At 52.8% G+C, this 15,303-nt stretch overlaps 1 protein-coding gene and 1 long non-coding RNA gene across 3 annotated transcripts in view; one reads left to right on the forward strand and one right to left on the reverse strand.

Annotated features, from left to right (window-relative positions):
- ABCG1 (ATP binding cassette subfamily G member 1) overlaps positions 1–15,303 on the forward strand; it is a 65,614-nt gene that overhangs the window by 29,735 nt on the left and 20,576 nt on the right. For both annotated transcript variants that reach the window (XM_061422303.1, XM_061422311.1), the window contains exons 3-4: positions 13,134–13,251; positions 14,459–14,591. In XM_061422303.1, the coding sequence (XP_061278287.1) occupies positions 13,134–13,251; positions 14,459–14,591 (251 nt within the window). The remainder of the gene's footprint in view (positions 1–13,133; positions 13,252–14,458; positions 14,592–15,303) is intronic.
- Positions 308–2,979, reverse strand: LOC133250737 (uncharacterized). The gene is made up of 2 exons (XR_009737410.1): positions 2,848–2,979; positions 308–1,513 (listed from the first exon to the last, which is right to left on the reverse strand). It is a non-coding gene; the product is annotated as an uncharacterized LOC133250737 (long non-coding RNA).

The following is a 15,303-nucleotide window of genomic DNA, read 5'->3' on the forward strand; positions in this document are numbered from 1 at the left end:
GATTCCATGCTCACCAGGTCAGACAGTCCTTTGATTGCTGTAATTTTCACATCCCATGATATTGACATTAATTTTCATCCATTGAGTAGGAATGTCTGCCTATGTCTCTGCCTCTCAGTGGAGAAAATAGGCAGTCAATGAGCTCAGTTCTGGGCAGTGGGGGATCACTGATGTGTGTGGCATGAGGCAATGCCCTGGGGTTAGGCAAGTTTTGTTTGGCAGACCTAGAAAATGTGTCACTTGACGATTCTGTGAGTCTGCTGTGCAAAATTTTACCATTAAAAAATAATTGAAGGCACACATCCACTTGAAAATAATGATCTAGGTTTATTGCCTTTATAATCTGCTTGGGCTCCCTTGTTTCTTTTTAGTTGTCAGTGTTCAGAACCAACTGAAAAACATCTCTTTGAAATGAAACACCTGCTTCAGATTGAGACAAGATTCTGGGCCAGGCTCTGCAGGTCAGTGATCTCAACATCAGTGTTTGCTGGGAGCATTGTGTCTGCAGATGGAATTCCGTGTCTCCGGCCCTTATGTCAGGACCTTTGGTTGTTTTGGTAGGAGCCCGCCCCTTAACCTCAGCTGACATTTGGTTCAGCAGGAGAGCCCCACGTGACTCACATTTGGAGAAGTCTAAGTTTTTCTTTCCTCATGGGAAACTGAGGCCAAGATGGTGGGAAGCCTGTGCATGGCCACTCTCTAGCCATGAGCACAGCCAGTCGTGAGCCCCAGGCTTCCTCCTACCACTGTGCTCCCTCCTTTCCAGAGGTCTCCACTGGAAGCTCCAAGGCCGATTATCTTTCTTTCCGTATTTAATTGTGTGGCACATAACCAGCTCCTTTAAACTTATCATGAAAAAACCTGTACTGGAGATGATGTAACCAGGCTTCGTGCCCACATGAGCTGCACAGGAGAGTCTGAGAAGGACCTTGGACTGGAGAAGGACCCCTGGGAAAGCTGCAAGACAGCAGCTCTCATCACTTCCAGAACATTCCTTCTCAGGACACTGCCTCTTGTGAATGCTTGCCGGCTGAGAAGTGTAGCTTCTCTGTGATGCTCATGTAGGAGTTATTGTCAGAGGGAAGTGGTCCCCTGGGCCTGGCAGGGATGCTGCTGGTGTGGGCAGTCTGAGGGTGGGCGTGTTCATTTCCCGTGGCTGATGGAAATTACTACAAACTCGGTGGCTTAAAAACACACACATCTGTGGGTCTTCCCTGGAGGTTCAGAGATTAGGGTTCCACACTTTCACTGGAGGGGGTAAGGATCCAGTTCCTGGTTGAGGAACTAAGATCCTGCAGGCCCCTCAGTTCAGTCAAAAACATTTTTTAAAACTTTTTTAAAAAAACCTCACAAATTTGCTACCTGAAAATTCCAAAGGTCAGAATATAAAATTAAAGTGTTAGCAGGGCTGTGTTCCTTCTTTTCCTTCTGGAGGCTTCAGGGAAGAATCCTTTCCTTCCTTTTCTTGCTCTGGAGACACCTTGGTTCCTGGTCCCATGGCCTCTTCCTCCACCTTAAAAGTCAACAGAGTAGCATCTTCAAATTTCTTTTTCTATGCATCTATCTTCATAGCTCCTGCCACTGCCTCTGACTCTCCTGCCTCCTTCTTTCCCTCATAAAGACCCTTGTGATGATTTTGGATCATCATGCACCACCCCCACCCCTACACCCACACCCAGGTAATACTGAATAATCTCTTGATCTAAATATTCTTCATTTAATCCCATCTGCAAAGACAACAGACAGATGCCAAGAGCTAGGATGTGGACATCCATGGAGATTATGATTCTACCTCCACAATGAGGCAGAGCGTGAATCCCATCACCCCTCCCTCCACCCACCCACCCACCCATCCCTCCAGAATTCTCTTCACCCCTAGTCTCCAAGATCTGGGCATGAAAACTACTCTGGGGCTTACAGTTGGGGATTGCTCTAAACATGGTTCTGCTGTCAACTGGAAAAAAAAAAAAAAAAAAAAAGCACAATGTGACAATTATGAGTTAAGTTTTATTTGGGGAAAAATGAGGACTATAGCCTGGGAGCAGCATCTCAGATAGCTCTGAGAAATTGCTCCAAAGAATCAGGGGAGGAGGTCAGTATGTATGTGATTTTGGTGAAAGGTGAGTACATGCAATTAACCACATATTTTTAGCAGAAGGTTTCTGCTAATCATGGGGAACAGTCATCACCAGAAAGGATTTTAACATTTTTCTAGATACAAGGAGATAAAAGAATTAGGCTCAAAAAAATATTCTCCTGAAAATATCTAACTATGAGAAGACCTGTTCTGCCAGTTTTTCCCAGAGCACTGATGCTGCATTCCTGATCTCCACCCTGAACTCCTTTAGTGGCTGCTGAAGGTCAGCAGCTGTAGCAGCTCCTGATTTGACCCTTGTAGAGATAGATGGCACGTGACAACTTGTGGGTGACATTGCTGTTCCTGGTAAGCTTTGGAGATGTGGGCTGGGACGTCCTATTAAAGAAGGGTCATGGGATTAGGGCAGCTGCTAGTGCCTGCCCTCAGGGCTTCTGATGAGGGGCCTGCAGGTGGCCCTCAAAGCCGTGGCTCCGGTGGTACTCCTGACGGGTGGCATGATGGGAAGTCTGGGAGGGATGGGAGAAGAGCCAACCCAAAGCTTTCCTAGCACCTGGCATACCCACAGGCTGTCACCCCTGTGCTGGCTGAGCTAGCCTGGTTCATTCTAGAATTCTGGAGACCCATGCCCTCCAGAGCAACTTGTGGTTCGGGGCAGTGCTCTTCCTCACTTCTGGGTGTAGAGTGCATGCCTTCCTCCCAGGCACACCCCAGCTCTCCTGATCTCCCCCAGAACTGTGCCCCCTCCTTACCTGGCCTTCCTCCAACCTCCCAGAGGGATGACGAGGCCAGAAGTAGCATGGCTGGTACTCCAGGGTCCTAGGGCAGGGCTGGCAACAATGCCCTGGGGACCAGACCCCTCACCCCACCTCCTGGTTCTTTAAGTAGAGCTTCATCCGGATGCTGTCACATCCGTTCGTTTCATCTAGCTGCTTTTGTGGTAAAAACCACAGAGCTGAGTGGTTGTGACAGGCTGTGTGTCCTGCAGAGCCTAAAATATTGATGATCTAGCCCTTAAAGAGTTGAGTTGCCAACTCCTAGTTTGCAGGGTTTGAGCCCTGTCATCGCCGCCATCCAACCAGTCATTCAGGGAGCACTTCCTAGGGTCCTCCCTGGTAGGGGCGTCATGTTGGCCCAGGGAACAATGGAGGTGACCCAAGCTGGTGCGGCTTTTGAGGAGTCAGCCATTGTTTGCTCTTGCTCTCCTAAAGTGAAAGTGAAAGTCGCTCAGTTGTGTCCAGCTCTTTGCGACCCCATGGACTATACAGTCCATGGAATTCTCCAGACAAGAATACTAGAATGGGTAGCCTTTCCCTTCTCCAGTGGATCTAACCAACCCAGGGATTGAACCCAGGTCTCCCACATCACAGGCAGATTCTTTACCAGCTGAGCCATAGGGGAAGCCCAAGAATACTGAATGGGATAGGCTATCCCTTCTCCGGTGGATCTTCCCGACCCAGGAATCAAACCAGGGTCTCCTGCATTGCAGGCGGATTCTTTACCAACTGAGCTATTAGGGAAGCCCCTTGCTGTCCTAACTGTCACTCATCTTGTGGACTGGCAAGATTGCTGGAACCATGTCTCTGTGCCCATCGGGCAATTGTGCCTGCATTTGGTGCCCACAGTCATGGCCTCCAGAGGTGCTTCCCTCCATGCGGTCAGTCCCACTACATGAGGGTCATGGTATCCTGGGTGTGTTATTCTGTTAACACCAGTCGTGTCAGGGCTCACAGGGCAGGAAGGGCAAAGGATCAGGGTTTCCTGGATGAGCCCGTGGAGGAAGGTGAGGACCCTGTGTCACCTCTCGGGTAAAGCTGGTGACCTGGCCACTCATGTTTAGAGTGGACACTTAACCTCTGCCCCAAGGTGGGAACCAGAGACGGGGCGGTGGGCGTTTCTGGGAGCTGGCCCAAGTCCCATAGCTCGATGGTGGCTGAGCTGGAACCCGACTCCTCCCAAAGGGCCTGAGATGTGAGTTGTCAGCACTTGACAAGCCAGGGTCTTGCCACTCGGTGACACATGAACTGTGCTGAAACCAGGAGGTGCCTGCAAGTCCCTATTCTCCCTTCCTTGTGTTCCCTCTGAATGATCTTGCTGTGGTCCTTTTCGGGTTGTGAGCATTAAAAAGAGCTGCCCGAAATATCCAAGAGCTTGCTGTTTGCAGGGGGGCAGGGGGAATGTGGAGATGCACATATGGAGTCCCGGTGATTAAAGACCTGGGTCTGAATCTCCTCCTGCCGACTGGGGGTGTCAGAGGTGACAGCAAGAGGCAGGACAGGTGGTCAGTTTCTGTGCCCACCCTCCCTGTGCCCCCACCTCCACTCTGCCAAGGAGCCGAGGAGCTGATGGCAGGAAAATATCCATTAGCAGAAAGAACAAATAGAAAGACAGCCCAGAAATGGGGATTTGCTCAAAGTCCCCCGGCCCTCATTTCCATGTGAGCTGCCAGCTTGTCGCCAGTGTCCTCCTGCCTCCCTTTCTACATGGAATCCCCAGCAGCCATGTTCAGATGGCGCAAGGCACCCCTACCCACCCCACTAGCTCAGGGGCCTCTTTGTAGCTACAGGTGGACTGGATGAGGAGGCATCTGTAGGGATTTTGGATGTCCCTGGTGGTCAGATGGTCAGTGATGACAGTGGTCTGGGTTCTTATTTGGAAAACTGACCTCTTGGGTGTGTGGAGATGGGAACGGGGTTAGAGTGGGTGGTTGGGTCTGTGTCTTATTGTTCTTGTGTGAGGGGAGGTCTCCCAATGAGGATACGGACTGCAGTATCTGAGACTCTGTCCTGGAGCCTGGCTGATGGGTGTGGGGACCCTGGGGGCCGTTGAGAGGGGACCGGGTCGGGGTGTGGAGGGGAATATGGGCAGTTCTATTCCTCTCTCTCCTGCAGGCAGCATCTCTCTGTCCATCGAGGACCCTTCTCTGTGATGAGACTTACCTTTTTTCTTTCCCCCCAAGATATTTATTTATTTATGGCTGTGGTGGGTCTTCATTGCCGAGTGCAGATGTTCCCTAGTTTGATACGTGACCTTCTCATTGCGGTGGCTTCTCTTGTGGTGGAGAATGGGCTCTCGGGTGTGCGGGCTTCAGTAATTATGGCACACGGGCTTAGTTGTCCCGTGACACGTGGTGCTTCCTGAACCAGGGATGGAACCCACGTTCTTCTGCGTCGACAGTCAGACTCCCAAGCCCTGGACCACCAGGGAGATCCGAGACTCATGCTAGCTGTGGTCCCTGTGGTCTGAGCACAGTATTTTTACGGCACACTTACCCCCTGGAGGGGTCTGAGTGCCGAGCTGCTGCTGTGGCCTTGGACTTCCAGCCAGCCCACCTACACCACTGACCTCTGTGTGGTGAGCTTGAAAACAGACGGACTGACCTTGGGATCTCCCTAGAAAAGCCAGCCCTTGTTAAAAAGCCCGAAGCTTGTTAAATGAAACTTGAGTGAGCAGGCCCCTGGAGCTGGAGATGAAGGACAAGCTGCTTGTCATTTTCTGCAGGTAACAGGGTCGAGGGCCTGATGGTGTTGAGGGGCGGCAGACCCCGATGTGTCAGCAACACTGCTGCTCCGGACCCCCTACACAGGTCTGTGTGTTGCTCTTCCCCAGCAGAGGGTTTTATGACAAGGAGGGGCTGGGAGCACCCACTTGGGTCGGAGGACAGACCCCGCTCCCAGCGAGAGGTCCTTTCAGAAGCGGGGCTTGAGTTCCCCCCAGACCAAAGAAGCTTCCCATGTCCTGGCAAGACCTTTTGGTTTTCTTTATTGAAAAAACAAAGCAAAATAAACTCAAGAATGTTTCACAAAGTGAAAAAGAATTTGAAGGATGAGAGGTGATTGGTCAAGTTGGGAGCTCTTTGGAGCCACAGAGGGGCTAGGGGCCTGGCTCCCATAGCATCTTCCCACATCAACACTGGGAGAGGCTGCTAGTACCCGGGTGGCACACGTGGCCTTTGCTGACCAAGGGCATCTCGTGTTTGAGGCGGAAGGTGTATGTTTATTCCTATCCTCTGTTAAATATTTCTTGCAACAGCAGACTGAACGCGCATTCCCGAATTGAGATTACCTTGGGGATTCATTAGGGCTTCCCAGGTGGTGCTAGTGGTAAAGAAATCGCCTGTTAATGCAGGAGACACAAGAAATGTGAGTTCGATCCCTGGGTCGGGAAGATCCCCCAGAGAAGGAAATGGCAACCCACTACAGTATTCTAGCCTGGAAAATCCCATGGACGGGGGAACCTGACAGGCTACAGTCCATAGGGTCACAAAGAGTCGGACACAACTGAAGCGACTTAGCGCACACATGCTTGGGATTCATTGGGAGCAAGCCTGCATGTGGAGGGAGAGTGGGGTGGGGGGAGCTGGCTGCCTGAACCCCCCAGCTGCACTTCCCCGCACTGGCAGAGGTTCTTAGCCACTCTGGGGTTGGGCAGAGAAGTGGTTGGAATGTTGGGTTCTCTGCTCAGCCACTGTGTGGCCTCAGGCAGGTCATGAACCCTCTCTGAGCCCTGGCTTCTCCTCTTGTGCACTATACGGAGAGCATCCGGGACTCAGCCTGCTGTGGGGCATGAAGATGGACACACTGCAGAGCTGGCCCGTACTGACCCAGATGAGGGTGCCCAGGGCTGACGCTTCCCGAGGGGTGGGGGGCTGCTCCCAACCCCTCCTTCAGGGGCAGGTTTCTAGAGTGAAAAAATCCATGCCGGGACCCAGCCGGCCTTACAGAAGCTTGGAGGTGTTGACAAGCACTGTTTATCGCACTGTTAGCTGACATAGAGGATGCAACAGCAGGCAGTCGCTGTTTCTCCCTGCTATCCTGACTTGGGGCTTCCTTTGTGGCTCAGCTGGTAAAGAATCTGCCCGCAATGCGGGAGACCTGGATTTGATCCCTGGGTTGGGGAGATCCCCTGGAGAAGAGAAAGGCTACCCACTCCAGTATCCTTGCCTGGAGAATTGCATCAGTCCATGGAGTCGCAAAGAGTTGGTAACAACTGAGCGACTTTCACTTCACTTCCTCAGGTGCATTCTGGACAAGAGTTAGCTCATCCCAGGGGCTGCTGTCTGGCCAAGTTGGGGGAAGGGTATCCCACCACCAGGCTGGGGTCACAGGCCTTCAAACAGGCACTCCCCATGTGGGGTGGGGGGGGGGGGACAAAGGAGCAATTTCCCGTCTAAGGTCTAAGGGGTGTTTCTTAATTTTTCCGTAGCAAAGGAGAGCTGTCTGCATTTCCAAGGGAGGAAATTACCGGTTTTTCCCTCTGTTTGGGAAAGGTGTTTCCCTGATTAAAACTCAACAGCCTAGGGGTTCTGCTTAAGATTCAAAAGCAATTCCCACACTGAAGTGATGACAGGGGGCCTGAGGACCCTCCAGAAGCTCTGTGGATCCCATTTCTTGATCTCAGGGCTTGTTCCTTGGGTGGTTCCGTCTGCGGGAGGTATACGGAACCATGTGTACACTACCGATGTGTTCCCTTTCCTCTCTGTATTCTATATGTCGGGCTTCCCTGGTGGCTCAGTTGGTAAAGAATCCACCTTCAATGTAGGAAACCCAAGTTTGATCCCTGGGTCGGGAAGATCCCCTGGAGAAGGGAATGGCAACCAGTTCTAGTATTCCTGCCTGGAGAATTCCATGGACAGAGGAGCCTAGTAGGCTGCAGTCCATGGAGTCACAAGGAGTCCAACACGACTGAGTGACTAACACACACACACACACACTTTATTTCGGTAAAATTTGCATCAAAAGGGATTCCTCGGAAGTGATAGAACATGCACATTTTGACTGCTAGTACGTAAGAGTTTACAGACGACTGCGTGTATAACACAGAGGGATGTGACACAGAGGGGCAACAGTGGCCCGTCCCTAAGGCAGTGCCCGCTCGGTGGGTTAATCTTGGAGACCATCCAGGCCGCTGGTCCTCCACAAGCTCCTGGCCATATCCTGCTAGCCCAACATTCACCAGAGGGGTCTGGTCATGTTGGAGGTGGCTTGGAAAGAAGTGACATCCAAATGGCTGTGCCTGAGATACTGGCCATCACTCTGAGCTCACCTGTGCAAAGAGCTCACCTTCTGATTATTAATGTCATAGACACTTTCTCAGTGACCACTACACGCCAGGCACCACTGCACACGTAGGACATGGAGCTTCAGAAGATGGCTCTGCTTATGTCTTCCTGGAGCTGAGGGGGTCAGGAGGCAGAAGGAGGGGTGCATTGGGGGGCAGGTATCAGATTTCAGGCTCCCCTTGGGCACTCGGTTTGGTGGATGGGCATTGTCTTTAAAAGTAGCCTGCTCAGAGTGTCCTTCATTCCCCAAATGCAGAATGTCCGGACAGGCTCTTTCCGAATTGCTAACGTTGTAAGAGTAACTCACTGCAGGTATAACAGAGCCTTCAGTTTTCGCTTCATGCAAACTGTTAACAAGCATCTTTATCTCCGCTTTTTGTAGATAAATACAGCCCCACCAGGCGGGTGCTGAATGGACTGTGGATGTTCTGAACATATCTCAGTTCCCCTTGGAAAGGATTTGTTTTTGTGGTTCAGTTGCTCCTACTCTTTGTGACTCCATAGACTGCAGCATTCCAGGCTTCCCTGCCCTTCACTGCCTCCTGGAGTTTGCTCAGATTCATGTCCTCTGAGTGGGAGATGCTATCCAACCATCTCATTCGCTGTGCCCTTCTCCTTTTGCCTCCAATCTTTCCTGGCATCAGAGTCTTTTCCAGTCACTTGACTCTTTGCATCAAGTGGCCAAAGTGTTGGAGCTTCAGCTTCAGCATCGGTCCTTCCAATGAATATTCAGGGTTGATTTCCTTTAGGATTAACTGGTTTGATCTCCTTACAGTCCAAGGGACTCTCAAGAGTCTTCTCCATCACCACAATTCGAAAGCATCAATTCTTCCGCGTCCAGCCTTCTTTATGATCCAAATTTCACATCTGTACAGGACTACTGGAAAAACCATAGCTTTGTCTACACAGACCTTTGTCAGCAAAGTGATAGCTCTGCTTTTGAATATGCTGTCTAGGTGTGTCATAGCTTTTCTTCCAAGGAGCAAGTGTCTTTTAGTTTCACGGCTGCAGTCACCATCCATAGTGATTTTGGAGAAAGGATTAGATTGTGGAAAAGTCACCTCCAGTTGGCTTCATTTTCACGTCCTCAGCGGTGTTTATGGAGAAAGCCTTTACGGGTTTACTCTCATGGTTTTCCTTCCTAATACCCGCTGGGCAGGGCACAGGGTCTGTCCACCAATTCTGAGTTTAGTGGAGCCACGGGGTCGCTGGAAATGTTATGGCATGTCTTTATAAAACACAGCATGCTTAGCAAGGGCATTTGTAAAGCAAAACTCTGGAAAATGAATCTTGCTTCTCACAGACTGCTCTTGAACACCAAAGACAAGCCAGGCAAGATGATCCTTGGGTGCCCTTGGGCCTGTGGGCCTGTGGGGGCTGTGGGGATTCTCAATCAGGTCTGCTCCTCCTCTGTATTGGGCTTCTCTTCTCCCACAGATGCTCTGTCCTCCCGTGCCCTGGGCATCTGCTCTAGCCACCCTTCCAACAATAGTATTTCCTCTAACTGCTGGGGCATAACTAGGCTTTCAGCCAGGACCAGACCTCACATTGTACTTTTGTCCTTTTCCCCATGAAGACCCCCTGAACATCCCCTCGATGTAAAGCATCCAGGGCTGTGAGACAGACTGGCCCAGGCTGGCTGGAAACTATGGGTTTCCATCTGCTGCCCCCCAGTGTCACCCCGCCCCCCCACTCACCAGCACATCTGCTCCAGTGCTCCTGGAGTTGGAGGTCAAGGAGGTCAAGGTCAACACTCCCACTGTTGGTCCCCAGCTTCTCGTTTCAGGCCGTGTCCTTCCCATCTGAGAGGATGCTAGCAAAGCTGCCCCGCTGAACCCAGGGTCTAAGCAGAGTTTCCTTCCCTGTGATGGGTGCCCAAGGCACTATCATCTCTCTGTCTTGTCTGTCTTTCTGTTTCTGTCTCTCCATCCCTCCTGTCATCCTGGGTCTGGGTTTTGACCTCCCTTCGGGGCTGGACCTTTTAAGGACAGAGCACTCATGCCCTGTGTGGGGCTGATGGGCACTGGGTGGCTCTTCCTCTCAGGAGGTGTATGTGCTTACAATCCCCTGAGTGCTCACCGGCCAGATCCAAAGAGCAGCCCAGGATCTGCACCTGTGTACAAGTGACCTCTAGACTCGGAGGAGGCGGTTTATCCATTATACCAAAAGCTGGGCCAAGCAGAGCTTCCTCTGGGAAGTAGGGCAGGGGGGTGGAGTGGGGTGGGGTAGAGCATCTCAATTTCATGTTTCTATATGGGGATCAGACACCAGACTCTGCAGTGAAGGACGAGCTCGTTACATAAATACCGGGATGCACCTGGAGAAGGAAATGGCAACCCACTCCAGTATTCTTGCCTGGAGAATCCCATGGACAGAGGAGCCTGGCAGGCCACAGTCCATTGAGTCGCAAAGAGTCAGGCACAACTGAGTGACTAAGCACAGGGATGCATTTGTGTTCACCAACTCGCTCACACACTCGACTCTAACAGGAGTGCCCCCCGTTGGCTCCCCAGCCCTCGGCCAGTGCAGAGCACGCCCTGTCCTCCCATCCTGGCCCATCCAGGGTGGGTGCAGGGGGATGCCTCCTGGACTTCTGAGTCCAGTGTCACCTTCAATCCCAAATACAGGTCTGTCGTTTTAAAAGAAAAGCAGGCTTCTGATATAAACGCGGTGCCCAAGAGGGTGAACCACACACAGGGACACTTCTTGGCCAGCCAGCTCTGCGTCATGTCCCTCCCCGTCCCCCTGGGAGCCCACACCCCCTCCTAGGAATGGGCTGGGAGGCAGATAACTCCTTCGGCTCCAGGTGTGTTGGTTTAGCCCGGGGTCCACAGTCAGACCCCCAGTTCTAAGCTGGTGGCTGTGAATGACAAGACCACAGTCTATACCCCTGTCTGTCTGCCTTTTCCCCTGAAAGGCTGATGCTTCCCCCAGGTCCCAGACTCGGGTCTGTTCCTGGCATCCTGGCCATGGGCATCACAGCCTGTGTGAGGTCCCTGGAAGTGTTACTATTATCCAGTGCCCTCGTGTGGACCCCATCATCAAGGGTCCCAAAGAGAGCAGCTCCCATGGTCCCCTGCCCGAGGGAAGGGGCCTCACAGACCCCCATGGCAAGACTGCCCTCAGGCATCATGATCCAGAATGTACATGACCTCCAAGTGGCTGGTGGTCAACTTAGCCACCCCATACCTCCTCGGGCAGCCCCGGTTTTCAGGGGACCAGCTGGGGGTTGGCTAGTTCTGAACTCAGGGAAGCACAGAGCTGAAGGAAGGTTTGCACTGGAGTAACCCCAAAGCTGCCTGCACCCCCCAGGAGACCGGTAATGAGCAGATGCCTGGCATTAGTGCTCTCTCGGTGATGTCACACCAGTCCCCTGGGGTCCCCCTCCACAGAGCTCCCTCCCATGTGGACAGAGCCCAGTCTGGGGCTCTACCCACCGTGGGGGGGTCCCTGCTGTCCCCCAGCTCTTCCATCTGTGTCCACGGCTGGGCAGGTATAATCTTTCAGGGTCGCTGACCCCTACCCTTGTGTTCTTTGGCTTCCCTGCTGTGTGTCTGTCCACCTGCCATCACTGACATCCCAGTGGCAAGAATCTGACTTGCCTGAGGACCTAAGCGGCTCTCCCAGATACCCCTCAACCTGTCCATCTGCCACTCGGTCCCTTCCCCCCAGGATGACTGTCTCAGGCCTCCCTGGTGACCGCCACTCCCCATAATGAGTCAAGTTGCAAGGCTGCAAGCTTCCTGCCCTTTGCTTCTCTCGGCCTGATTAAAAAGTCCTCAGGGACTGACTCCCCATTCAAATCAGGGAGGCACCTGGTGACAAGTGGGGGTTTGGGGTTCCCATCTGTGAAAGAAGAGAGGCCATTGGGAGAAGATGCCAAGACCTAGACCTAGGCTGGGGTTTGAGTAAACATGGGTTTGGGGCCTGGGGAGTCACTAGGGGCTCGTCAGGTACCCAAAAGGCCCTGTCCTCATCAGGCCCCTTTCAGCTCTGCGTGGGGAACCAGGATGCTGAATTTGCCCAATTCTGATCATTTAAGGGCATGTCCTGGCAATGGTTCTCTGAGAAACATTGTTTCTCAATGTTTCAATGAGAACTGTCTCTGAATTAGGAATCTTCAGATGAATCTAGTTGCCTCTATTTGATTCCTTTTTAAAAAACAAAATTTATTTATTTGACTGTGTCAGGTCCCACTGCGGCACGTGGGATCTTTTAAGATCTTCAACCGTCTGCTTGAAAAGAAGTAACGTGACTGTCTGGCATGTGTAGTTCTTTTTTTGCCCTTTCACAAGGCTCTTTGATGGAGATTTGGCAGAAAGTCCAGAGCAATGTGGTATAACTGCAAAATGATAAACTTTCAATTAGTAATGAATTATTAGCATGTGAAACATTTAATTACAAATGTGGATAAATTCTATATAAATAATTTATACCAATATAGATTTTAAATACATAAGTCATATGGATTCCTCGTACCCGAGATCAGGGGTCCCCAGCCTCTGGGATCTAACGCCTGATGATCTGAGGTGGGGCTGATGTAATAATAATATCAATAGCAAGAAAGTGCACAATTAATGTGCTTGAATCATCCCCAAACCATCCCCTACCCCATGGTTCGTGGAAAAAATTGTCCTCCACCGAACTGGTCCCTGGTTCCAAAAAGGTTAGGGACGGCTGCCCTAGGTGATGTCCAGGAAAGGGCTTTGTAAATGCTACAGCCATTGTACACCCACTGGTACTTATCACTAATATAACCCATGAAATGCAACTGAGAAAGTAGGCAGAGGCATCTAAAGGACAGGAGGTCCATTTTCGTGCCCAGAACTCAGTGTTTTTATAAATACTGTGGGGTGAAAACCCTGGCCTGTGGCCTTGGGTCTGCAATTACATGCTCTGTGTTTGCCTCTGTAGCGCTGGGGACAGAGCCACTATGTCCTGGGATGGCTGGAAATGAACGTGATCCTTTTTTCACAGGATACAAGACCCTTTTGAAGGGCATTTCTGGAAAGTTCAACAGTGGAGAGCTGGTGGCCATCATGGGTCCTTCTGGGGCTGGGAAGTCCACACTCATGAACATCCTGGCTGGATACAGGTGAGCAGACCCTCAGCCAGTGGTTGGCCAGGGGCCAGCGGCATTGATGGGCCACCCCATCACTTTCTAAGGCTCTGGGAAGCCTCAGGGGAGCAGCTTCTGTTTGGTGAATGCAGTCATTTTTCAGCTCACCCCACACCCACACTCCTGCCCAGACTGCCCAGCACCATCCTGGAGCCACATGCAGCAACCTGGAGACAGGTCTCCCAGCCTAGTGCCCTGGGAAGCCAGTTGATCCAACCCATTCCTTGCAGGAAAGAAGGGACCCACCCCAGGGCCCATGGTCGTAGTAGTGGGCTGGACGAAGTTGGAGAGCAGGTATAATCTCACTGGTCTCCATAGACTCTCTGTGTTTCTGTTCTTCGTGGCATCAACGAGGCAGCACAGGATACGGTGGATCCTAGTAGGATGCCTGCGGCTCCCTCTACCTCCTTGGGCTGCGATGATGCACCAGAGCCGTACTGGACAGTAGAGATGCCCAGTGCGTCTGAGTGGGAGAGTGAGTGTGGCTGGTGGGGCCATGCCCCTCCGTCTCCACAGTATACCCAGGATGCCGCACTTCCACTGTGGTCTGAGAGAACAACTCCCCGTCTGCTCAATCTAGTGGGTCCAGGGCCCAGACTCCCTCCTCTTTTCTGAGCCACCTGGGCCCGGGGAGCCTGTACTGGTCCCTCCCAGTCAGCATCAGATTCATGCTGCCCTCAGAAACTGGTTCTGACCTACCTAGCGGTCCCACCCTGGGCTGCAGAGTCTTGGCCTTTCGGGGAGTTGATATAACCGAGGCTACACACAGGATTGTTAATATGCTCATCTTATAAACCCTGCAAAGCCGGGGGCACGCATGGGGCCTCATGTCCACAGGTAGGAGCATCCATGTATTGGTTTGGCCCGTAGGCACCTGCAATGAACGTGAGATCCCAGAGAGGCCCACACTTGTTCTCCCCTCCCTTTTCACACTGGGCCTTTTCTTCTTGGGGTTCCTTCCTCTGAGCATTGATCTGGGCATCCCGGCCATGCCCAGCTTGGTGTCCCTACTGGTCCAGCTGGATGATGCTGGAAGGGGCTGTGGTCTCCCCCCTCCCTCAGCCTTGGAGGAGGGGGAGGCGGTGCAGGAGGGGCCGGGGGTCTCCCCCCTCCCTCAGCCTTGAAGGAGGGGGAGGCGGTGCAGGAGGGGCGGGGCTGACACGTCCTCTCGCTGACCCTGCAGGGAGACCGGCATGAAGGGTGAGGTCCTCATCAACGGGCTCCCTCGGGACCTGCGCTGCTTCCGGAAGGTGTCCTGTTACATCATGCAGGACGACCTGCTGCTGCCGCACCTGACCGTGCAAGAGGCCATGATGGTGAGCGTCCTGGGGCCCGCAGCCCCACACCTGGCCACCCCCATCCCCTACATGAGGCGGAGCGGCGCCTGTACCCCGCCCTCCCCTGCATCTACCCCCCATCCCCTACATGAGGCGGAGCGGCGCCTGTACCCCGCCCTCCCCTGCATCTACCCCCCATCCCCTACATGAGGCGGAGCGGCGCCTGTACCCCGCCCTCCCCTGCATCCACCCCCCATCCCCTACATGAGGCGGAGCGGCACCTGTACCCCGCCCTCACCTGCATCCACCCCCCATCCCCTACATGAGGCGGAGCGGCACCTGTACCCCGCCCTCACCTGCATCTACCCCCCACCCTCCACATGAGGCGGAGTGGCACTGGCACCCCACTTTCACACAGAGTTCTGACCCCACGTGCTGTGTGGACAGCTTCACCCAAGGCAGCCTCCCAAGGCCCTGTAGACCCCAGATGGCAAAATCGAGGCCAGGTTTCTGAGAATGTGATTAACCTGGCTGATGTGGGGGACCACTGCCAGGGTGACCTCAGTCTCAGGCCCATGGGTCAAGGGTCTTTTCTTCCCATTGGTGTTATATGGCTTTGGCCAAAGTTCCAGGCAGTCTGGTGCCTGGATTAGGGCCCTGAGGGTCTTGTCCTCTGACTCATCTGCCTGCCAGGTGGGTATAAAACACGTGTTTGCTGCTCACTTGCTGGGTCTCAGGCCCACACACACGT

Source organism: Bos javanicus, chromosome 1, assembly GCF_032452875.1.
Source record: "Bos javanicus breed banteng chromosome 1, ARS-OSU_banteng_1.0, whole genome shotgun sequence".
NCBI lineage: Eukaryota > Metazoa > Chordata > Mammalia > Artiodactyla > Bovidae > Bos > Bos javanicus.